The 26,332-nt window shown below is 42.5% G+C and overlaps 1 protein-coding gene across 1 annotated transcript in view; it reads left to right on the top strand.

The window, feature by feature from the left end:
* The window catches only part of psmd3 (proteasome 26S subunit, non-ATPase 3), a 35,415-nt gene extending 15,234 nt beyond the window's left edge, over positions 1 to 20,181 (top strand). Inside the window, exons 6-12 of the mRNA XM_039739497.1 lie at positions 4,814 to 4,917; positions 5,032 to 5,146; positions 5,892 to 6,011; positions 6,769 to 6,872; positions 7,163 to 7,318; positions 10,799 to 10,849; positions 19,783 to 20,181. Of these exons, the coding sequence (XP_039595431.1) occupies positions 4,814 to 4,917; positions 5,032 to 5,146; positions 5,892 to 6,011; positions 6,769 to 6,872; positions 7,163 to 7,318; positions 10,799 to 10,849; positions 19,783 to 19,860 (728 nt within the window). The 3' untranslated portion in view covers positions 19,861 to 20,181. The remainder of the gene's footprint in view (positions 1 to 4,813; positions 4,918 to 5,031; positions 5,147 to 5,891; positions 6,012 to 6,768; positions 6,873 to 7,162; positions 7,319 to 10,798; positions 10,850 to 19,782) is intronic.
* Positions 20,182 to 26,332: the final 6,151 nt, after the last annotated feature.

Here is a 26,332-nt window from a genome sequence, read left to right as displayed (position 1 = left end):
TTTAAGAAGTGCCCACAAGTTCTCGATAGGGTTTAGGTCAGATGAGGAAGGGGGCCATGTCATTATTCCTTCATCTTTAAGGCCTTTACTGGCTGGCCACGCAGTGGAGAACTTCGATGCAAGTGATGGAGCATTGGCCTGCATAAAAATCATGGTCTTCTTCCTGTATCACTTGTTTGAAGAAAGTGTCTTCGAAAAACTGGCAGTAGGTTTGGGAGTTGATTTTGAGTTCATCTTCAATGCAAAAAGGTCCAACTAGCTCATCTTTAAAAATACCAGCTCATACCAGTACCCCACCTCCACGTTGGAGTGGAGCTCTGTGCCATTACTGATCCACAGGTCCATCCATCTGGTCCATCAAGAGTCACTCTCATCTCATCGGTCCATAAAACCTTTGAAAAAAATCTGTCTTCAGATATTTCTTGGCCCAGTTTTGACGTTTCAACTTATGTTTCTTGTTCAGTGGTGGTTGGGTTTCAGCCCTCCTTACCTTGGCCATGTCTTTGAGCACTGAACACCTTGTACTTCTGGGCACTCCAGGTAGGTTGCAGCTCTGGAATATGAAAGTACTGGAGGATAATGGGTTCCTGGTAGCTTCACGTTTGATTCTTCTCAAATCTTTGGCAGCTAATTTGCATCTTTTGTTCTCAACACGTTTCTTGCGACCCTGTTGACTATTTGCAACAAAATGTTTGATGGTTCTGTGATCACACACCAATATCTTAGCAATTCCAAAAGTGCTGCATCCCTCTGAAAGACTTTTTACAATTTTTGACTTTTCAGAGTCAGTTAAATCTCTTTTTTGGCCCGTTTTGCCCGAGGAAAACTAGCAGCCTAATAATTCTGCACCCCTTGATATAGGGTGTTGATCTCCTTAGGCCACACCCTCCCTCATTACACAAATACACATCACCTGACGCGCTTAAATCCAATAAGCATTCAAGTTAATACAGCTTGGAGTTGGAATATACGCATTAAAAATGATCAAAATACTCACTTGCCTAATAATTGTGCACACAGTGTATGACCACCAGAGTGGGTGGGAAAATCAACATGTTGTGTCGAGTCAAAACAGTCCAGTAAGGATAGGAATTCATTTCTCAGTTTAGATGTAGTAATGTCAATATGGATGTTGAAATCACCGAGAAGAATAATTCTCTGAGAGTAAGAGCTTAGGTGGGTTAAGAGTTCAATCAGATTAGATACGAAGGATGCCTTGTATTTTGGGAGACGATAAAGAACAATGAGTGAGACAGGACCTGTTTCCTTTATTAGTTTAAGAGCCAGGCACTCAAACAGACAGTGGACAGTCAATTGGGGTTCGTTTGATATTTAAGTCTGCTCTGATAATTACCGCTAGCCCAACTAGTCTGTGACTGGCACTGATAAAATTGCATAGTAGGGGTGGCGTCTGTGGGCATGAGTATTGACAACCAACGACTGCTCATCCGGAAGTACAATGCATGTAAGGCAACGACAAGGAATTTAGGACCTCACAGACACGAGCAGCTTGTCTATCTATTTTCCAGACGTACTGTGGCAGAAAGGGGGGGGGGAAAGTTGCCAAGACTGCAACTGAACTTGCCATACCCGTTAAACCTTTGTACAGTACCAGCTCCGTTAGGCAGCACGCTATTAGCTGTCAGAAGGCAGGGTGAGCATGACTGTGCTGGAAGATCAGCACTCCACCATAAAGTTTGACATAGCCACCGATTTTCAGTCATGTGTCTATCACACAGTACATACGTACTGACATGAACCGGTGACAAGATCAGCAACTGCGATTTGAAAGTCTGACAAACCCCCCCAGCATTAGAAGTTATTGGGAAAGGCTCTACATACGGAAATAATCCGAGAATAATAACAATAATAATATTTTAAGTCTCAAGGGCTCATGAAAGCAGAGTTGGGTTGGGATTGAGAAGACTCATGTTCATCAACTTCAAATCACGTCTGACGTGATCACAGCCCCATGATGTCCCATATTGCCTTTAGTTGATTTCCACCCTCAGTAAAATGTTACGAGCTGTATTGGGGGCTTACGTCTTGTCATTTTTGCATATTTATGGCGTCGGCCCATTTGTCGGTAAAGTAATTCTTGGACGTGGTCACATACAGCACCTCATTCGTACACGGACATCACTACCCATTTATGGAGTCCATTTGGTGTACCTTCACTCGCACATCATAATCAATAGAGATCTGTTCTTTTGTTTCCCCTTGCGTTTTACTTCATATTTAACTGAGCTAAACATAGAAATGTGAGAAATGATGCTAAGCATTACCAAAGCTAAAAGGCACAAGAATTTTTACCAGTAAAAACAACTTGTTCTGTTCTGCAGCTGAACAAAGAAGAATGAAATGGGTGTAAAAAGTAAAAGGATTACATAAAAGGCGTTGAATGAAATTACCTTTGTATGGGTGTAGGAAATGCTCTTCTAAAACCGGCATCAATCTCATGACTTCTTGCTAGTAGTGATGTCAAACTTGACGACTGCAGTTGTTTATCCCATCAGAATTTCACTTACAGGAACTGCAGAAGATGATAAAGGGCATGGCTGTGTGATAGCTTTCCACAAGTATTGCAAGCTTGAGTGCTCTTTTGTTCTGGAAGCCAGTAACCACACTGGGGCTGTAGGAATGCTTTGCAGGTGTGGCCAGTTAAGCTGAAATCCTTGTCCCTTTTTTCCTTTCTGTCATGGTATGTAAAGGAGACAGCAGATGGGCCACAGTGCCTCTCTTCTTTCTGCTTGTGAGGTCCACCTGTTCCCTGGCAGTTGCATTGCATCCACTTTACTTCTGGCCGAGTGTGTATTGATTGTCGGCTGTTGCACACACAGAGGCCATCTCTGTAACTGAACACAAACTCAAACTGGTCTCATTTTGTCAGGGCGAGTTGCAGACCAGTTTTAACTAAGTCGCTTGAGGTCTCGGACTACATGACTGCTTGTCACAGACCCACACCGTGACTGCCACTAAGGTCTGTGACTGAACATATCTAGAAAAACCGTGTAGTGTGACAGCCCTTTTAAGTGTTCATGCTTACTGAAACTTGCTCTGCCCATCTGCACCCTTAATCAGGTCCAAACTCTGCTGCACATGTGCCCTAGAGACTTTTTTGGACCATAAAACACAAAGCTGCCATTGTAATGTCCTTCTCTCTACACGTCGTTAAGTCACAGAGCCTGTCGCACTTAAAATCTGCTCCTGCTGGATCTTGTCGCCTTGAGCGATCGCAGCAGATGGCAGGTTTACTCATCTCTTTGTCCCAGTTTACAACTCCCTATTGTGCCACAACAGTATTGTAAGATTGACACCTTTAGGCAGCCAGTCAACATGGAGCATCTTTTGTCTTTTTCCACTCTGCTGTGGTACGACAACAATGAGATGTCAAATGGACTCTCTGACTGTAAAGTTCCAGAACTCCAACTTTCTTTTGTTTCTTTGATCTGATCAGACTTCTCGCTGGTAAGATTATGTAAGTGAAGGCTGTGACTGAAAAAGTCGTATGTCATAATGGTGGCTTACTCTGTGTCCTTGAGCGAGTCACTTAATATGCCAATATTCTTGCTTTAGAAATATGACATCGGTCAATCCATGGTGGTTCGGGAATTGCACTACAAAGCACAAGTTTAAGGCCTCACTGAGTCACCAGCAGTCCTACTGTAGAGCTCTGGACATGAATTGTCATCAGTAAGAATTTGTCACAAATGACAGCAGCTGTAAATCACCAGGCTGACACTTCACTTTGTGGCCCCGAGTGAATCGCTCCACCTGCCAGCATTTGCGCCGTACAACTTTATAAGCAACTGTGATTAATAAGGCCGTGTCACAAATGGTGGTCGTCATGGCCCCACAGTGGCTGAGGCACTGGACTGTAAAGTGCAAGGGCTACCATTTCTTTCCCCGCTGCTCCTGCACAGGGACACACCACCTACCACTGCTCTCACGTTAGAAATACAGAGAAAGCTGAACTGTGTACTGATGGTCCTCAACCTACGATGGTTCGACTTAGAACTTTTCAGTTATGATAGCAATACGAGAATTTAATAAAATTGTGTAAAATATACATTTGCAAATGGGGGATGGCAGTGTACCCTGGTGACTTACCATGCCCCGCTTCAGTGACTGTACAAACAGAAGGACGTGAATGTCCTGCTCACTCAGTGGTGCATTAGTTTGCAGGCTTTTGATGTTTGCCGCTGTCCTGGGGCTGCACGCACCAATGCTGACGTTCTCTCCCGCCTGTCCAAGCTCTGCTTACAGGGTCACTATGGCCACACTGGGGGGAATGTGAGATTTCTGAACTTTTGAGACCCCCTCCAACGGGGCAACACGCCGGAGTGTGATTGCCTTGGGGAATGACAAACAGTCCTCTACAGACGTGGCCATCGCACTTCGGCATGTTCGCAGTGCCACAGAAACACAGCGACTGACGCATCACAGTGTTTTGTTTATATATTACCCAATTTCTTAACAAATGAGAGCATTATTGATAACAGTTTCTACGGAATTAGGGTAGGGTAGGCTAGGCTTAACCTCAAGTAGGCTAGGAGTAGAGTACACTTACAGTACTTTTTGCGACTTACGATTGATTTGACTTGTGACCTGATTTTCGGAACATAACCTTATCGTAAGCTAAGAACTACCTGTACTTGTGATTTGTATGTTACTTTGGGTTAATCATTCACTAAACATGACCATGTGTGCATCTGAAGCAAATATGGCAGCGAAGCAAACATGCATGAAGACGTCTCCTGCTCTCTTTACTACCCCCTTAATTTGAATCTTGTCTTTTTGTTCTTCATGTTAGGCCGAATCAAAGCGATCCAGCTGGAATACTCTGAAGCCCGGAGAACGCTGACCAACGCGCTCAGAAAAGCCCCCCAGCACACTGCAGTGGGCTTTAAACAGACGGTAAGCAAGCATGAAAGTGGCTGACAGGAGTGCAGGAACTGGAGTGTTAAATTGAGACAGTATGGCGGTTGCATCTGCGCTGTAGCTTTCTATTTTTTCACTGCCCCTCTGCAGGTGCACAAGCTTCTCATTGTGGTGGAGCTGCTTTTGGGTGAAATTCCAGACCGGCTACAGTTCAGACAGCCCTCCCTGAAGAGATCCCTGATGCCTTATTTCTTACTGACCCAAGGTAATCTGCACGTGTGGTGCACAGAGTGTCTGTTTTAGTGCCTGTGGACAGAAGGCCCCTGTGAGATTAATGAAAAGATCAAGTGACTTGAACCCGAGGGTGAGCAAAAGGGGTGGACTGTGGAGGTGCCGTCAAGTGCAGTCAGTTGACTTTTTGTCTCACAGATCGTGTGTGTGTGTCTATGAGGACCCAGCGATTGATTGTCACCCCATTTCTGCCTTACACCCAGTGTTGCCATCGTAGGCTCTGGCCCCCCAATGACCCTGAATTCGACAAAGCAGATTTGACTTTATTATGTGACTAAAAGACTTTTAATCGGGATGTAGAATTGACCCTGTGTAAGTGAATGTGGCCTGCAGTGAATTGTCACCCCGTTGAAGGACGACTCTTTACCGGATCTGCTCCAATCCCTGCAATTCCAGACTGGATTAAACAGGTTGCATAATGAAGACTGGATGGCCCTTTGTCATAGCGCATGATTTTTCCCCAGTAGGCAGCATTTTCTTTCTGCCTCTTTTATTATCTTTTCTTTTCTGTAGTGGCCCAGACCTCTAGACATTTCTCTTAGTGTAAAAAAGTGAACTCATTGAGGACCAAAATTGAATGTGTAACGTAGTTAAGGACACAAACACTGCTGAGAGCCGCATCTGATGCTTACCTTCTTAGGATTTCATTTTGTGTGTTGACCATCACAGATGCCTAAACGTTTCTCACTTGACTAATGCTGTCACAATTTCTATTGCAGCTGTAAGAACTGGGAACTTGTCCAAATTCAACCAGGTACTCGACCAGTTTGGAGAGAAGTTTCAGACAGATGGGACATACACATTAATTATTCGTCTTCGACACAATGTCATCAAAACAGGTAATTCACATTATTAAAAGTATATGTGTCTATGTGCTCTTTCTGTGTCCATGTCTTTTCCATTCCAACAGATGGAACATCACAAGCATTTGCAGTTGGTAATTTGCCAACGCATTTTAATTGCTACAAATGCTCGTGACTGTCATCTGTTGGAATTGCAAATGCAGTGCATTTTAGTACTGAGTGCATTACAAATACATTCCAATAGATGGTGCACTGCAAACATTAAAGCTGAGGTGCTATGTTGATTACTTAGATTTTAATCCATCTTAGATGGGGTCAATGACACAATGTAGAGTGCACTCCCTGGTATCTTGAGTGTCCATGCACCCATATCTTTAAATGCCTCCTGCCTTTCATTTCTGCAGAACCTTTTTTTGTGATGTCCATCCAACCCGCTATATCCTAACTACAGGGTCATGGGGGGGGGCGGGGGTCTGCTGGAGCCAATCCCAGGCAGCACAGGGTGCAAGGCAGAAAACAAACCCCTGGCAGGGCACACACGCACGCACCCACCCACACATTAGGGACAATTTAGAATCACCAGTCCACCTAACCTGCATGTCTTTGGACTGTGGGAGGAAACCCATGCAGACACGGGGAGAACATGCAAACTCCACACAGGAAGCACCCGGGAAGCGAACCCGGGTCTGCTAACTGCAAGGCAGCAGCTACCCGCTGCGCCACCGTGCCACCCTTTTTTTTGTGATATTCTCTCCATATTCAATTTTGAAATTTTGTTTTTGTATCTTTTAAGGTGTGAGGATGATTAGCCTGTCATATTCTAGGATCTCCTTGGCAGACATTGCACAGAAGTTACAACTTGACAGCCCCGAGGATGCAGAATTTATTGTAGCCAAGGTAAATTAATGCCACTATATCGGGCGCGTGAAGTGCACGCTTAAATTGTATTTTTTTTTTCTGCAAAGTGTGTTGGCCTGGGACCACTTCTGAGACTTCATGTCCCACCTTGCAGAGGTGACACAGGTGTAGAACATGTGTGACGCTGGCTGCCAGGCTGCTGCAGATCCTCTTTAGCTCGGCTGGCAGCAGGTCTTGTGTTTGTCTGCTCACATTTGGGGCCAAACCAAGGCTGATGCTAAGGGTTATAATTGTTATAATTACATTTTTTTTGTTTGTTTATCTTGCAGGCTATCCGAGATGGCGTGATTGAGGCCAGCATCAACCATGAAAAGGGTTATGTCCAGTCTAAAGAGACCATAGACATTTACGGCACCAGGGAACCCCAGCTTGCTTTCCACCAGCGAATTTCCTTTTGCTTGGACATCCACAATATGTCTGTAAAGGTAAAGTGACGATGTGCCTGAACATATCTGTGCCTCCACTGGCCCACCGTTTTCATGCTGTGTCTCTGACTTTTGTTACACAATTAAAGAAGCAAACACTACAGAAAAGGGAAAATTAATAGCAAAACGATAAGAGTTAAGCACCTAAAACTATGGCAAAATAGAAATCCGTAATTTCTTACTGAATGTAAATCTCACACTTGCTCTTTTCTAAATGCAAAATAAGAGAAGAAGAAAAGAAAAAGCCAAGTTAATTATTCATTGTTAGAAGGGGAAAAAAAATGACTGCTTGATTTTTGAAACCAATTGGAACAAAACATGCAGCCATAGTGAACCCCAAGACTGAACCTGGAGAAGCCACCGCACTACACCTTCGAGTGACACTTACTGACTGACTAAAACACTTGTGATGGCTCAGTTTTTGTGTACAACATAATCCATCTAAAGTGAAGTTAATTTGAGAGATCTAAGGCTGCAGCAGAGGCAGACATTTGTAGCCTGTGCAAGTCCAACACAGAATGGCTTCACAAAAGTTACAATCAGCCAGACAAGAGCTATACATTGTGAAAATGAGACAAACAAAGATGGAGAGTTGGGGGCACCACCTTAAGTGACCGTGTTATAAGTGAAGGTTTTGAAAAACAAAACAAACACACAATAATTGTGGTGGTATGAGTTCTGGTTTGGCCAGTTCCCAGATTATATGGTCATGTGTCAGGAAGGCGAGAGGCCAGGTGGACAGACAATAGAAATGACATCAATTGTGGAGTGGCTGTCGGTCTTCAGTTGTGCAGAGGGAGGAGAAGAGACACATTAGATCACGGTGCCAACCTCGTCACCAAAACCCTTAAGCTCTCCACCAAGCTCACGTGTGTAACACCATCTTCGCTCTGTAAACTCGCAGGCCACTTTATTAGGTACACCTTGCTAGTCCCTGGTTGGGACCCTTTTTTGCCTTCAGAACTGCCATGGCACAGATTCAACATGGTGCTGGAAACATTCCTCAGGGATTTTGGTCCATAGTGACATGATAGCATCATGCAGTTGCTGCACATTTGTCAGCTGAAGCTCCCGTTCCCCCACATCCCAAAGGTGCTCTGTTGGATTGAGATCTGGCGACTTTGGAGGCCTTTTGAGTCCAGTGAGCTCATTGTCGTGTTTAAGAAACCAGTTGGAGATGATGTGAGCTTTGTGACATGGCGTATTTTCCTATTGGAAGTAGCCATCAGAAGATGGGGACACTGCGGTCATAAAGGGATGGAGATGGTCAGCAACAATACTTGGGTAGGCTGTGGCATTTAAACGATGCTCAATTGGTACTAAGGGGCTCAAAGTGTACCAAGGAAGTATCACAGACATCATTACACCACTACTACCAGCCTGAACTGTTGATGCAAGGCAAGATGGATCCATGGTTTCATGTTGTTGATGCCAAATTCTGACCCTACAATCCAATTGTATCAGCAGTAATTGAGACTTGTTAGACCAGGCAACGTTTTTCCAATTTTTGTATTGTCCAGTCTTGGTGAGCCTGTGTAACTTGTAGCCTCAGTTGCCTGTTCTTAGCTGGCAGGAGTGGCACCCGGTGTGGTCTCCTGCTGCTCTAGCCCACCTGCTTCAAGGTTCAATGTGTTGCATGTTCAGAGATGCTCTTCTGCATACCTTGCTTGTAACAAGTGCTTATTTTAGTTACTATCTCTGTTCTGTCAGCTTGAACCAGTCTGACCTTTGGCATCAAAAGGCAGAGACCTGCTGCTTACTGGATATTTTCCTTTTATCAGACCATTCTCTGTAAACCCTAGAGAGATCCCAGTAGATAAGCAGTTTCTGAACTAGTCAGACCAGCCTGTCCAGCACCAACAACCATGCTACGTTCAAAGTCACTTAAATCACCTTTCTTCCCCATTGTGATGCTCGGTTTCAGCTTCAGCAGTTTGTCTCGTCAATGTCTACACGCCAAATGCATCGAGTTGTTGCCATGCGATTAGCTGATTAGATATTTGCGTTAACAAGCAGTTGAATGGGTGTTCCTAATAAAGTGGCCAGTAAGCGTGTATATCATATCATCAAATCGTTTAGTTTGCTCATCTGGAAAACCCAAAAATCAGTATGGCCCAGCATGCTCTGCCCATCATATAAGTTGATGATTTTTTGTGGACTCGGGAGGCCCTCGTGATTTGCCTTTCTTCAAATGCTTAAATCAGATGTTGGCATGGTGTGGCAGCAGTTAAGACTGTTGAATCACAGATTCAGTGTCCTGGATTTGAATCCCAGCCCGGTCACCATCTATGTGGTTTGCACTGATTTGTTCACATAACTGGCAGGTCTAAACTGGCTTGTCGTGTGTGAGTTGGAAGTGTAAAAATGTGTGCCCCATCATACACTGCCTGATTCCTGCCTTTGCCTGGTGCTGCACTGTAAAAAATGTCAGTAAATTTAACAGTAAAAATACTGTAAATGGTGAAAGTAAAATACTTTTTCTGAAAAAAAAAGGAGAGTTACCTTATGTTCTACAGAAAATTTACCAGTATATCTTAAACAAAACATTTAATTTATTACAGCCAAGTTCTGTAAAATCAATACTTTTCTACCTTCAAAATATGCTGCATAACGTTTACTGATACATTACAGTTGCACTGAAAAAATCGCTGTTGATTTGACAATGTAAAACTGTTAAATAGCGAGGGCAAACAGTAAAACGGTAAAGCGCTGCATCAGTAACAGCGAAGTTACGAGATTTGCATAACGACACGCCCCCTTTTACCGTATTGTTCCTGGTGAACCGCATAAATTTGCGCAGTAAGGAAAAAAAAATTCGGTAAAAAAGTTAATAGATGTATTTTTCCCAGTGTGTTGAAGGTTTTTTGAGGTTATGGAAGCTGATTTATGGTGGGTTGCATTCGATAAGCTGGCACACCTGTAGGACACTAAACACCACAAAAGTAAACTTTACTTCTCCGCCCGACAATGTGCCATAACTTCCTTAAACATCGAATTCTTTTCAGTGTACGTAATTAAAGGGTACATATTTGCTATTGATTGTTGTTACTTTATTGATGCCAACTGCGTAGTGGTATTTGATCCTGACGATATTTTCTAAGAGTTTATTGATTAGCATATTTATTACAGTGCATGGATTATAGGCTATGGTTAAATGTTCACTTCTATTGGAATGTGTTGTAAAGAATAAGCAAGTAATTTTTACTACAAAGTTATACCGCAGACCTGAAAATACTGTCACCTTATTTTTTACAGTAAAATTATAGCAATCACAGCTGCCAGTACTTTACAGTAATTTTAACTTTTTTTTTTTACAGTATAGGATGTACTTGGCCTCCTTAGATCAAGCAAATGCAGTAAATGAATGTATAGAACTTGCTCCATTTTAAATTGGCTGGCATATCATAGACATGCAGTGACTGTAGCAAACAGCAGGTGGCGATATTGTATTGTTTTTAATTCCACTTTCCTCTCTTGCAGGCAATGCGGTTCCCACCAAAATCTTACAACAAAGATTTGGAATCTGCTGAGGTAAGCAGTCCCACCTCAGGGTCTTTCTTTGTTCCTTCTATTTAATACTGGACTTTTTCATGTAGATGTAGAGTAGGGTTGTACAGTATACCAGTAACGAAAAACCAAATTATAAAATGGTCTGATACCTGCATTTTGGGATTTTCTGGTACTGGTGGTCAAGTGTCCACTTTCCAGTCTATTCACCCCCATACACTCTATAGAAGTTTTTTTTTAATCCATTTTATAGACTTCACAGAATGAAACTACACACTTCTTAACGCAGTCGGAACTTGACTTGCTACAGCACGATTGCAACTTCACGGGGTGCCCTGCCTTAATAGTTCAGTGCTTGCTGGACTTTACAGGGTGGACCATTTATTGTTTTAACATGATCGAGACTTCACGGGGACCCACCAATGACATCCGTCCTGCCACCCCAATTATTGCTTCGGGGCTTCACGGGCCACCTCATCCACCTTATGTTTTTAATGCAAACAGGACTTGAAGGCTATCAAGAGGGAGGCGAGCAATTTTGTTGGGCAGCAGGGAGGCTAAAATTAGAATTGTTTCGGGGGGGTTTGGAGTTATCCATTATTGTCTTCATAACTCTTTTAGCACCGGTACTGAGGTATAAAATCTGGTATCGATACCAATGTCAGAAGTTTAGTATCGAGTCAGCACTGGTGTAGTGTTGGGTGCTCATTTATCCCATTTGTGTCCAAGCAGGTTATTTTATAAGAGTGTATCATTTACCAATATAAAGGTTAGCATCCTCCAGCGATAAGGTGGGAAATGTGCATTCCAACCAGATTCTTACTTTGAATGGATAGTAGAAATAGTAAAACCCATGTTTAGAGTTGTGTCAAGGTTTTGCATTGGGTTTCCTGGAAATGTATTAATTGGAGGTGTGCAGTAAAACAGAAACTGGTGGTTGATGTGAAAAAGAAGAAGCAACAAAATGCAATTTTTGTAAATTCCCCCAGCATCCACACATTTTGTAGAAATGTGTGACAGTGCAGCTGAGAATGTGACTGCCTGTTGTAAGCTTTGAGGTATTTTTTTTAATTCAGATTATACACATACAGTAGAATCTGTTCTTGTTGTCGTTCACCTGGGATTGGGAGCACCGTGAAATGCGTCCATGTTCTCCATTTCTTGTTCATTTTGAGCTACACTGCAGCGCCACACACTCTTTTGTGTGCCATTTATCTTAAGCCAAGTGTCACATTACATGACTTCTAGGTAGAGGGGATTGCAGGCCTCCCCCCTTTTTCTGACAGCCAATACCGTGCTGCCTGACAGAGCTGGTGCCTGTGTGAAGGGTTTACAGGTAAGACCACTTCAGCCACACTCTCTGCCCCCTTTTTTTTCTTTTCTTTCCTCTCATTCTATCGCAGAACATAAAACAAGAGCCATCAGACAGATGAGCTACACTTCTGCGTGTCCGGTTGCAAACACCCACATTCCTTATTCCTCATTGCCGCGTTCAATGAATGGTACATCTGTGTGAGTGCTCACTGGTTGTCATCTGTCGTGCGCCTACGACAAAAGGCAAAGCCTGTTTGATTTTATGGCGCTTAGCCTAAGACGGGTTGGACTGAGGATATCGGAGTACATGACTGCTTGTCACTGGGGAGTCAGACTCGCTAAGATTAGGTAAATGAAGTCTGTGACTGAAAATCACTACAAAAGTTGTGTAATGTGACATGGGCGTTAGTGAGTAAATAAAATACACCAACATCAGCAAGATATACAAGCACTGCCAGCCCAGGGGGGTAGGCAGGGGTATAAGGTACTGTTGCACTCATCTATTTTCAGTTAAACAATTGATTTTAAACGTACCGTTTTTTGATTTTTTTTTTTTTAAACACATTTATATTTAAACAAACATTTCAGTGCAAACAGTAACATACAAATAACCAATGATTGAGGAGACAAGGTATAACTGCTTAGAAAATTGAATCACATAACCAAAATTGTAGTAGTAGTAGTTTGTTTATATAGCGCCCTTCACAGACGAAAGGTCACAGAGCGCTGAACGGCAATACAATACAAATACAAGAGTTAAAACCAATAAAAATAAACAAAGAGGAACCACTCAGCCTGTTTAAAGGGAAATGTTTTCAGTTGTTTTGTAAAAGAAGCAACAGACTCGGCTCCACGCAGACAGGCTATTGCATAGTCTTGGTACCACAAGCTGAAAGGCACAGTCCCCACGGGTTTTTAGTCAGGTGTGTGGGACAACTTACAGGCCCTGTTGAAAGTGCATTTCCAAAGTCATAAAAGGAAGACCCTTTATTTACTTTGTTCTGGCTAGAATGCAGATCTCTCCAGTGTGGCCATATTACCGGCCATACTGAACGAACCGCACACATTTTTTTTCACTGTTTTAGCATCTTGGGATGTCGTGTTTTTTGTTTTTTTTTTTCCTTCCATTTAAGAAGGGGGTTCTTTGTTGTATCTAGTGCCTATGTGAATATTTCACAGGTTGGCCATTTTATATACGCACTCTTAAGGCATTTTCACACTTGTACTCCGTTTGATTCATTCCAAATCATGGAACATTTTGTTATGTTGTTTCAGTTTACAGTTAGTTTGGTTGTGTTTCACGGTGTAAACTTTCAAGCAAACACAACATATGAATGAACGTACAATGGGTGTCTCGTGGACTTCTTTCACAGAGCAGAAACATTAAACCCCAACCCCGAAAAATTAAATAATTAAAAAAAAAACAAAAAAAGGTCAGGTGTTTGTTTTTAAATTCCCCACGTTAATCCTCGACTCCTTATGCTATGAATGAGAGTCCCCAACAGCACACAAAATGTCATGCGTAATGCACAGTACAGTACATTCAGACATCATACAAACCACTCCAAGGTTCACTTGGTACTGCATCGAGACCACCCTTTCTAAAGGTCCCCTAGGTGTTTGGGGTGAGTTTGATTGTGTGGGTAGCCTTTAAAAAATAACCCCAAAACACAGCCAAATCAATATTTTGCCCCATACAACACATTGAAAAATAGCTCAAGTTGGCACATCTTGCCATCCAGCCTGGTTGAGGTCCTCACGTAGTTTCCTCTGCTCAAAACTAAACAGCTTTAATTCTCAGTGTCTGTCACAAGTCCTGGGACGCACCTGGTTGCTGTCCTCTGTACAGTTTTAGGTGCTGCTTTGTCTGTCTTGTAGTGTGGTGACCAGAATTGCAACACAGCACTCACGTTATATAGTCTGAGCATAACACCCCTCGATTTGTATTGAACACATTTTAACACTATGAAGTGACAATTTCTTTTTTTTTTTTTTTGTCTTTTTAATCACTTCTGCATATTGCTTAGATCAAGGATCTCAAACTCCAGTCGTGGAGGGCTGCATTCGATGCAGGTTTTCATTCTAACCCTTATTTAGTGACCTGTTTTTGCTGCTAATTAACTTCTTTTGAATTATTTTTAATTGACTTGTTTTTTTAAGATTTGTTCTCCTGAATGTCGTCTTTTCTTTCCTTAACTAGGCTGACCCGCCTTTTAAGGTGACTGACTGTTAAGTTGACCACTTCTTAAGGCAATTCAATATGTAGATCAATTTGATATTTTATACAAACTCATTAATTTGGTTACATTGCATTTGAGCGGTGTTACTTTAATACTCGTAGTTTGTTATTTTTGTGATGAAATTTAAACTTTTTTTTCTATATTGAGGTCGCCCTTTTGAACCCCCCTGATATTTACTATGCGGTGAGGCATTTGTACTCCATCAACATTAATTATTTCCAGAGACATAATTTTGTCTATTTTTCCAGTGCATCGCGCACAAAAGCAAGGGAACGATGGCAGCACCAGAACTCTGCTCAGATCGCGTCGCTTCATACCTCAAGCTGCAAGTAGTAAGTCTGTGATAAGCGGAATACCGCTACGCTTTCCACTCACGGGACAGAAGGACAATCCCGACTGCTTTAATATAGTAAGAAAGAAGAAGAAGATATCACACCGTCTGGAGTAGAAAATCATCTTTTACCTGGAAAAACGAAACTACAAATCCCATGGTGCATTGCAAAGTGGACCGGGTGTGTGTGAAGCTCTGCGCCTGCGTAGCACTCACGGGACGGAAGGACAATCCTGACCGCTTTTATATAGAAGGATTGGCACTCAAACAGAAATGAAATGTGAAGTGAGTGAGCCAACAGAAGACCAACTGCAGTAAGTCAGAATATCAAACTCCAACCAGTTGCTTAAGTAGGCGCCAATTCTTGTTGTTAACTAAACTCGCTCTTTAATTCCACGGCTTGTTGCTGCTCTCACTCTGTAATAGCAGACATTTCCAAAATTGATGATTTTTTTCTTTGCTTTTCTAAGACCACTGTTAAGATGTTTTGTGGACCTGAGAAGATCGACATTCCTGAGACCTTCATCTTTCTTTATTTTCAGATATTGTATGATGGACACCAGTTGCTTTGGCTCATTTTGCATCTCATTATTGTTTGGCTGCTAATTAAGGAAAGAGAAACAATTAAGGGGTCTGAGTCTTCAAGAGAAAGTCAGTTAAAATGAATTCAAAAGAAGTTAATTAGCAGCAAAAACCGCTCACTAATAAGAAAAAAGGGTGAGAATGAAAACCTGCAGCCACTGCGGCCCTCCAGGACTGGAGTTTGAGATCCCTGGCTTAGACAATAAAAAATGTTGTGTCCTTTCCTGAGGTGTTGCTTTCTGTAGCTCAGTCTCCCATCTCCCATCCCAAACTTTAAAAATAAACAAAAAGGTATCGCTAGCTAAGCAGAGGCAAGTTGCACTCCAAAACACAGAGGTAGACCGACTCCCCACTCCTGACGTCATGCTTCTTCCCCAACCCCTCGGCCCGCTGCCGCTCTCTCGGATTCGTGCAAATAAATTGGAACAGCAAGCAAAGTGTGATAATTAGTGCGATGAGAGAAGCTGCAAAATCAACCGGAATGTTCAAGCAAATTATATTAAAAAAAAAACCCGATCTAAATCCGTAAAGTAGTTCTGTTGTGAAAAGCAGACGGACATTGAATTTTTTTATATATCAAAGAGATGTTGTACCACTTTACTACGTTAAGCTGCCTGTCCCAAGTGAACACACAAGATGGTGACTGGTGCCCAGTTGTATGGGATGTTATACCTTAGCCATTCATTTTAAAAACGATAAAGATGGCCTCTGACTGTGTTGTGAGGTGTTTTAATCAGAGCACAGCTTGTGCATGTCACTTTATCCATCCTCTAACATGGCTACTCAGGGCCTTCAATTCCATCTGCTTCTTATTTTAGACTTCATTCACTGAGTTTACTATTTTTAACAAAAAAAAAAAAAAAAAGCCCACTCTTGCACGACTTCCTGTTGTTGATGACATCTTCACCTGCACTGATTACAGCAGGATGTGCCAATATGCAAACAGCCATGGTGACGCAAGCTCAGGAAGTTGTTGTGACGCTTACTGTCACACACTACTAAAAATGCTGCTTTTAAAATGGCCCCTGACTGGGTTGTGTGGTTCTTTAATAGAACCCTTGGCTTGACAAAGAACTTCTTCATTCTTGGAAGAGCTCACTCCATTGAAGGTGAAAAAAATCCCTAATATGTGGACAACATAAATCTTGAATGTCTAGTAAGGGGTGTCCAACTCTGGCCCTGGTGGGCCGCAGTGGCTGCAGGTTTCCACTCTGACCATCTTCTTAATCAATGAGTCGTTTTTGCTGCTGATTAACTTGTTTTGCCTTCGTTTTAATTGACATGACTCGGACCCCTTAGTTGTTTCTTTTTCCTTAATTGGCAGCCAAACAATAACGAGACACAAAACGAGCCGCCACACAACCAGCTAACCTGAAAATAAAGAAAGGTGAAGGTCTTGGCCACATTGATCTGCTCAGGTCAGCAAAACATCTTGACGGTGGTCTTAGAAAATACAGAAAACCAACAGCAAGCATGAATTGGCTTCTCATTAAGAAACTGGTTGGAGTGAAATTGGCTGGAGTTTGATGTTCCAGTTTAGCTGGTCATCTGTTGGCTCGTCTCACATCTCATTTCTGTTTGGCTGCCATTTACTGAAGAAACAAATCAATTCAGAGGACGGAAACCTTCAAAACAGGGCTATGAAAATGAAGGGAAAAGGAGTTAATTAACCACGAAAACTGATCACTGACTAGGAAAAGGGGTTAGAATGAAAACCTGCGGCCCACCAGGACCGGAGTTAGACGCCCCTGCTCTAGTAGGTGACCTAGAAGGATGTGAACAGATGAAGAAAACCTGAACTTAGCCTGTGTCAGTTGTAGGTACTTAAGGATCCTTCTAAAATTGGAAATCTGTTGGGATTTCACAGATTTGTTATCATCTTGTTGTGGGTGTTAAATGGCGCCTGCTGTGGATAAAAAGTTGATTCTTGAACCTTCATATGTATGGTGCTGTTGTGAACCCTAAAATGGTTTCCACTGTGGCATCTTTCAGAAGAACAACTTTGATTGTAAGATTGTCACATGATATGAATAGATTGGGCCTCATCGCAAAGGATGCCTGGGACCACTGAGAGTGGAGGAAAAAGATTTGTTGGGCAACTGGGTCAATCTATAAAATGTCCGCATAGGACTGGCGAGCTTTTTTGGGCTGAAGGGCCTGTTCTTGTCTAAATCGTTCTAATTAAGCCCTCACCGAACCTCTACCAGTGGATGACAGATGACAAAAAAGTTTTATTACATCTGAAAAGATTGACACTACATTTAAATTGAAGCACAGATTTTAGTGTTTTACGGGTTAGTTGGCAGATTGAAACTTCAGTGGAGGTTTGTAAGAAGAGGCCTTCTATGTTTGCATCTGTTTATTACGGTCGGAGCACAAGCCAGTTAACAGACATCCTCAGTATCACGCTGTGGGTCAGACGTGCCAATTGAATCTCCAGGTTTGCTGTGTTGTAACTGGTGTAAAATACCAGATGGTAATCTTGGGGTCCCATTTGAGACTGAATCCTCCAATCTTATTCTGGTGCCATGGACTCTACAATAAATTAGCCATGGAGACCGCAATCAGGACATACACAAGTAGGTGATTCGCTATACACGAAGGCCAAACCACATCAGAGTTTGCAGTAGCATCATACACAATCGCCATATCCCATCACTGAGCTGCAGTGAAGAAAAAAATAAAAAATTGGAGGCGAAGCTAGCAAGGTGGTCTCCACGGTCAGTTTAACATGGAGCTTGTCTCTGTATGTGTGACCTGAGCAGAATTTAATAGATTTACCTTGTGTGTGTGAAAGTTTAATAATTGATTGAGAAAATAGCAAACTAAGGTCCACGTGCTCCTCGTTTATGGGTTAATGTTGCAAAACTTGTGCAGAGGGGCATCTGCGTCAAATTGGGTGTTGCTGCTTTCTAATCAAATCCACAGTCATGGAGGTGTCAAATGAGACTTGTGCCCATACACAACTTTTTCATGACATCAGAGATGAGTTTACGAGGGGGATATTCTCATAATAGGAGAGTGTAATTACCCAGCCTTAACTGGAAATGTCAGGAGCAGAAATTCATCGAATGTGTTGTTAACAATGTATGCTAAAAGCACACGAGGAGAAGTTCTTCATCTTCTCCTAAAGCTTTTCCCACTTTTGCGTGGGGTCACTGTATTGGGCCAGCCTCCTCCACTCTGGTCCGCTGTATACTTCCTCGCCCTGATACCCCTTTTTTCCTTAGACCTAACCCCCTTTTACACGGTCCATCCAGTTCGATTTAGAGTTGGTATTCTGTAATAATTAGAGCCTTAAGATCCATCGATCATAATGTAGCAAGTTTCGAGTGGTGAGGGTTGATTTGTTTTTGATCCTAGTTTTGTAAAAATTGATCTGTTTGTATGGAATTGTTGTGTGATTACAATAAAATCAATAAAAAAAAAAAAAATAATGTAACAAGTTTCTGAGTAGGTATAAAAAGTAAAACGCATTCCGTGGCCGGCCGTCCTCAAACACCGCAGCCTCTGCTGCCCTGAGCTTTCATGGCTCCTCCGTGCAGCTCCACATGTTTTTGTCTGCCTTTACTACAACCTGCACAATGCACTGTACTGGCTGTGCCTCACACCTCTCACTTGGGTCGGGGGCAACGCCCTCTGCCTCACTTTTTACTCGCCAGCTGTGTGACTGACTGACCAATCGACCGTCAGACCTGACTGACCTTCTGACAGAGCACCCAACTAACTGATTGATCATCCAGTAGAGTGTCTGGCTAACCGACAAGATCAACCAATTGTCCCACAGCATGACTTACGCATGACTTACCGATCGATCGACAAACAAACAAACCTATAACTCGGCCAACCAACTAGCTAGCTGCTCGACAGGCCATGGGAATGACGGTTCACCAGACTAAATGGCTGACCAAATGATAGAAAGCTTTATTTGCTCCAAATTCTCTGGCCACACTTGGACTGTCTCATGGCAACATCACAGAAATCGCATGGGATATCTTCTCCAATCCTGGCCTCGAGCTCTGGCAGAGTTTCTGATTATTTATTTATTTGTTTAATTTTAATTTGCGTTGAACATAATAAGAGAAGGGGCCAAGATTAGCATGACATCACAACTGTGCACATTTAGGTAATTCCAGAACACCAGCTTAGAGGACCAAATCTCCCCCAGGAAGGTTTCATTGAAGAGTCACTGGGCTATGAGGAAAACTTTCGCAGTTTGTTTTTTTTTTTTTTCCTTTTTTGACTTTCTGTTTTGTGCTTTCTTTGAAATCATTGTTTCATAACGATGAGTGTCATTTTAAAAAGAAATACTCGAATTACATCACAGGAAACCTTTTTTTTGCTTCCCAAAACCCATTCATTTATTGTTCCACTCGTGAGTTGTGTTTTGAGGCAAGAAGCGCAGGGAACTTCATGAGTGTGTAAATCGAGCCGGTGTGACATCAGAACTTTAAACTGACGGCATTGTTGTATTCCTGTGTCCCCCCCAGGAAAGGCGCGAACGAGAACAGCAGGACCTGGAATTCGCCAAAGAAATGGCCGAAGATGACGACGACAGCTTCCCCTGATTCTACACCCAAATGGTCTTGCATGACTTTTTTTTTTTTTTTTATAATTTTCCTTTTCTGCTCTCCTTCAGTTCAAGGGGTTTCAAATCAAATTGCAATGTGTGTGTGTGTGGGGGGCCTCCTGGAGCACAATAGACCGCGCTGTGAAGAAGGAGCCAGGCTTTGATCTGTGGCCTTCCTCACACTGACCCCGGTGTAAAACGGACAGTCTCTCCTTCCTTACTGGTTACCAGTTCATCCTTCGGTGATTTATTCAGCTCACGGCTGTGGGGTGTCATTGTATTCAAGATGCAAGGACAAAAAAAACTTTTCTATACCTGATCTGAGTGTCTCATGGTGTCTTTTGTTACGTGCTGGGCCGCCGTGATGGTGCATGGGGGGGTTCAGACTGCCTCCTGGTGCAGGGAGTGCGGTTTTCATTTCATGACAAATTCAGCTTTAACGGTTTTTGTTTCAGATGAATTTGAACAAAAATAAATAACTGATAACCACTCAATGTCAACGATGTGTCCAGACTAACCTCCACTGAAGAAATAGTAATGGGAGTGGGAAAGAGAATACGTGACTTCATTTTAAACTGATCACATGTTTGGGGGGGAAAAACAATGTGGAGGGAGAGACAGATGGACCACCGACAGCCCTACTGCAGTCGCTTGTGGCCCGTGATGAAGGTGCCAGAGATGCCAACCGGCCACCAGTGATGAGAAGGTCCTAGTTCAAGTCATGTAGCACGGCTGTTGTCCATTGGTGACTCTCCAGGCACTCGGGTTTTCATCCCGCACCTCAAGGACATGCAAGTTAGGTGGACCGTGGATATGTGCAAGGTGGGCTCAGCGATGGATTGGTGCCCCCTCCAGCTTTAAACAAACAGATGTGAAGGGTGCCATATCTTAAGTAGACAAGCGGAGCAGTGAAAGGTGCTATATTAGATTGGTGAAAGTAATTGGATGATAAAGAGATGTGAGAGGCGCAGTGCATGATTGACAAGTGAAAGGTGCTGTGTAATAGATGGCAAAAGCACTAATGGAGAAAGATGTGAACGGCACTATATAATCGTCAAACATGAAAAGCATTATAAAAGTCAAAAGAGATCTAAAAGGCACTATATAGTAGGTAGACAAAGAGCTGTGAACTCCTGTATACAATGGAGAGACATGAAAGGTGCTGTTTAATAGGTCAAGAATGGTGAGAAAGGCACAATACGATTGAGACAGTGATGTGAAATTCATTATATTAAGGGTCAAAAATTATCTAATTGATAAAGGCATTCTATACAAGATAACGTTTTATTGTCCTAAGGGGACTTAATTTTTTATAGAAGCTCCTGAAATTTAACAAACGGCAAACCAAAATTAAAAGAAAAACTTCCTTGGCTAAAGATAACGGCACTATAAATGCGTATTGTCATAGGTTCCTGCCTTGTGCCAGAGGTTGCTCGGGTAGGTCCTGATTCCCCAAAATGAAAATCTGAATTATGCAGGTTTGAGAATGTCACATTATTATTAGATTTAGTTAGTGGATGGACCTGCACCCCTTCTAGGGTTGGCTACTGCCTAAGGAGTGTGCTGCTGGGATTGGTACCGAATCCCCCTCCCCACCCCACTGACCCTGAACTTGGTTAAGCAGTTTTGACAATGTGCCATACTGTGACCTTCTGTTAAATGGATAGTCCAGTTCATCTGTTCTCATCCATCAGGAGTGATGGAGCCTTCAGATTGCACACCGTCATTTCTGAGATTTGTCATTTTGTTTCATGAAGATTGAGACAACAGAATGTGCTGCAGTTTACTCTGCTGTGACCCTTTAAAGGTGGCTGCCTGTTGTTAATTACAGTCACACATTTCTTAATGACATGTAGCTGATGGCACCAACGAGTCCTGCTAGTCCAGGTACAGTAGCTGACCAGCCAGGGCCCAATTGTATTTAGAGGACTATTCAGGAACTTTCAAAAATAAGCGAAAAGCTAATGTGTGTGTGGTGGGTCAGCAGCACAAGGCCTGGATGAAGATCAGCACCTCCAAGTCTTGAGGTCATAGTGGTTCTCTTTCTCAAAAATAAGTGGAATGCTCTCTCCAAATGTGGGGGAAACTACGGCTGAAAGTAGAAGAGTTCAGGATTTTCAGGATCTCATTCACAAGTGACGGAAAAAAGGGTGGCGGCAGATGTTCTTCAGGTCCTGTGCTGGTTGATGCAGGTGAAGCGGGAGCTGTGTCTACAGCCTTAGTCCTCGGTTTACCAGTCGATCTGCACCCATGTCATCACCTGTAGTCATGAGCAGTGGGTAATGATCGAAAGAATACGAGCGTGGGTACAAGTGGCAGAAATGAAGTTTCTTCACAGGTTGGCTGGGCTGACACTTCGTGACTGGCTGAGATCAGCGAATTGAGTGAACATCGGAGCCGCTAGTCAAGGTGGTGTGGGCGCATTATAAGGATGCCCCCCAGGTGGCTCCCAATAGAGGTGCTCTAGGCACGTCCTGCTAGGTGAAGACCCTGCAGCAGACCCAGGACACGCAGCCGGGATTATAGCTCTTGGCTGGCTTGGGAGTGCCTGGGAATTTCTAAGGAGGAGCTGGAATCTGTAGCTGGAGACAAAGAAATCTGGGCTGGCCTGCTTGGTCAGCTGTCACTACCCCATTCACCTGAAAATGTGAATATACAGTATATACATAAATAATATCGTAGTGTTATACCTATGTAATATAATGATTTATATACAGTAGTTCCTTGCATATATACCATATATACAGTATGTACTTATATGTTACATAGTGCACTATCAATCATATAGTGCCTTATCTGCCTATGTTTAATACAGTGTCTTAAATATTTCCTTTCATATCTATCTTTTATATATTATCAGTGTTACATGGTGCTTTACATGGTCCCTTTCCTGTCTGTCTAATATGGTATCTTGTATACTTTCATATGTATACATATTTTAAATAATTATCTATTGATTATATAATATCTTTGATATCTATGATATAGTGCCTTTCATATCTGTATCATTTAATGTTACTGTATATAGTGCTCTGTCTATCTATCTATCTATCTATAGGGAAGGACTTCTAAGTGGTACAGAGGTTCAAGTACCTGGGGGTTCACATAAACAAATGGACTGGTCTGACAATACAGTGGCACTAGACAAGAAGGCCCAGAGCAGACTGGACTTCCTGAGGATACTCAGAATTGGATGCCATCACTACAAATCCACTTCATCCCCTGCAGGAGTCGCTCTCTTGGAACACTTCTACCTACAGGCTCTTACCACCTCAGGAGTGCCTCTAGTGGTCTTTTCTGCTAACTGCTATCAAGCAACTCACTGCTTCCACCTGATGTCCCAGACTAAATGCTGATACTCTAAGTTAATTTTCCAGTTTCTGCACAATATACATTAATTGTTTATTGATTGTATTATTTCACCTATGAGTCTGTATCCTTGTTTTTTAATGTTTTTTGCTGCTGTATACATTAAAAGTTCCGTTTAACAAAGTTATTCTAAACTAATGTAATCTAATGATATACTGTACTGCCCTTTACATCTATGTATCTATTATAAAGTGCTTTTCACATCTATCATATAATGTTTACTGTATATGGTGCCATGCTATCTATCATATAGTGCCTTTCACATCTGTCGATTTATTAATTAATCATTTGGTGCATTTCATAACTATTCAGGCTTTCTCTGAAAAACGAAATCTTTGCATAAAGTATTGTGCCTTTGTAAAACTATAATGATGTTGACCACATTTCTTGTCATTTATTTTAAATTCAGTTTGCTTTTATGCAGTGCACTTTCTATTAATGGACTTGAACATTCTTATATAAAATAAAAGAATAAAGTGCAAAGTAACATTTAATAAAATGCAGACATCCAGTAAGAGGTACATAAAACCATCCTAATCTGCCCATCTGTTTGGGGAATGTGCTTGTTCTCTCACCAGTTCATTTGTGCCCAGTCAAGATGGCAGCTGTAGAAATGACAATTGGCAGCTGCCAGCGATGGTCACACAGTGCACATCACCATATAAATATGTGTGTGTGTATGTTTTTATATATATATATATATATATATACATCCATCCATCCTCTTCCACTTATCCGAGATCGGGTCGTGGGGGCAGCAGCTTGAGCAGAGGTGCCCAGACTTCTCTCTCCTCTGCCACTTCTTCTAGCTCTTCCAGGGGAATCCTGAGGCGTTCCCAGGCCAGCCGGGAGACATAGTCCCTCCAGCGTGTCCTGGGTCTTCCCCGGGGCCTCCTCCCGGTTGGACGTGCCCGGAACACCCCACTAGGGAGGCGTCCAGGAGGCATCCTGATCAGATGCCCGAGACATATATATATATAATTCAATTCAGGGTTTCATTATGTCATCAATTATATTTCCATAGAAATTAGACTAATAATAAATGATGATTACATATATTCTGCCTACAAACAAATCTTTACAGTCATAACACTGGCACAGCAGGCAGGATTCCTCTGACGCCAGCTAAGCCTCCTGGTTTTGTACCCTCTGAATGAGTTAAAAAAAAAACCAAACAAACCTGAACCCGAGGAAGACGTGCCAAACCCCAGACAGACAGTGACTGAGCTCTTAATTGGGTCTCCACCCAGAGGTATGAAGCTGCCATGCTAACCACCAGGTCACACTGTGCCTGTGTACCTAATGTGAGGAGCTGATGTGAGCCACTGTGTGTGACGATCCTGTCAACAGCAGGCCCACACTGTGCTCATTATTTAACAGACTCATTGATCTTGTGGTATCTCCTACTCAATCTCTCTCACAACTATGTTGGGGATTCAGTGACCCTTAACTGGCTCTCTAGCTTGAATATCCACCTCGTGTAGGGTGAGGTCTGTAAAATGATAAAATTCTGTTTTTTTTACCTTAATGCTGTCTATTTGGTAGATTTTCTGGAATGTTTGCGATTGCAGCAATGCCGGAGAATGCCACTGCTGTCTCCACTTCATATTTTAGATGGAACAGCTAATGCTCTTTTCCACAGTATTGTAGTGGTGGCACAGTGGACCGCTTACAGCTCCAGGACCTGGGTTTGAATCCTTTGTGCAGCTTGCATGTTCTCTCTGTGGGCATGTGGGATTTCATCCCACACACCAATAACCTATGACTTAGTTTGAATGGAGACCCCAAACTGGCTCAGTGTGAGTCTGTCTGAGGTTGAGTAGAACTTTGTGGCAACTGCAGCTGAGTTGGGCTGTGGCCTGAAGTGACCCTCAACAGGATAAATGGCTTGGGAAATCGAGGAATGGACAGTGAAGTCATAGCAACTTCAGTGACAGCAAACTGTACTGGATTGTGACACTCCAGCAGGCCTGACACCGGGAATTTGCTGGCATGATGAGTTAGAACTGGAGGAAAAAAATATGTTCTAGATGGAAAAGGCTAAAAAAAAAAAAACATCTGATATGTCTGCCAAAAACCTAAGAACATCCAGATAGTCAGAAGTAGTTAACTTCCAATTGAATTTAACAAAAATGAATCTCTCTCTTATATAGTGTACTTCATATCTATCTATCTATTATATAGTGCCATTCACTCTACCTATCTATCCTGCCTACTATACTAAGATTAAAATCTATCTATTATACAGTGCCTTTCATATCTATCTATCTATCATATAGTGTCTTTCATATCTATCTATCTATCTATGTATCTATCTATCTATCTATCTATCATATAGTGTCTTTCCCTGTAAATAGCACATTTCATATCGATTATACATCTTTTCTATGTATCAGATGTATATCTGCTTGGCACTTGTGCTGACCACTGCACCAGTCTGCCACCTGAATGCCCTTTTATATGTTCAATTGCACGCATCCCTTCCTCTTTACAATAAGCTAGCAATGACCAAGCTTCATCAAACAAAATATGACATTTAAAGACTTTCAACAGAGGGTCACCAATGGTTATATATTTTATGTGACCACATTTGGAAGTCAGCATATAACAGATCATTCTCAGATCTGTAAGTGAGGCACGTTGGTTCATGACGATCCCAACAACATCAGTGACAAGGCAGAAACAAACCCTGATTGAGTTGCCATTCCAACCCTGGACCCACTTTACCCAACACACCCATCATTGGGGATGTGGGAGTACCTGGGGAAAAAAATTGTAAAAAGCACCTAGACACAGGGAGAACCAGGGTGGAACCACAGCACCACCAAACTTAGAGGACCAACACTGGAGTCATTTCTAATAAAGGCATAGACAAGCCTCTTATTAATAATGATTGTGGCCAGAATGAAAATTAGCAGTGGGTGCTTCAGCCCTTGAGGGTCCCAGTCAGACCCCTCTAAGCATTAAAAAAGAAAAGTCTCTAACCACATTGCTGAGTTCTACTGCTGTCCTCCTCTGGTGTTTATGAATCTGTTCTGGAGAGGAGATGCCTTTGTGCACCCTGTCCTGATCTCGTGCCCGCTGGTGTGGCTCTGTCAAAA

This window comes from Polypterus senegalus, chromosome 17 (assembly GCF_016835505.1).
Source record: "Polypterus senegalus isolate Bchr_013 chromosome 17, ASM1683550v1, whole genome shotgun sequence".
In the NCBI taxonomy this organism is placed as follows: domain Eukaryota; kingdom Metazoa; phylum Chordata; class Cladistia; order Polypteriformes; family Polypteridae; genus Polypterus; species Polypterus senegalus.
The sequence above is the reverse complement of the archived record's forward strand: the minus strand, read 5'-3'. Positions and strand labels throughout refer to the sequence as shown.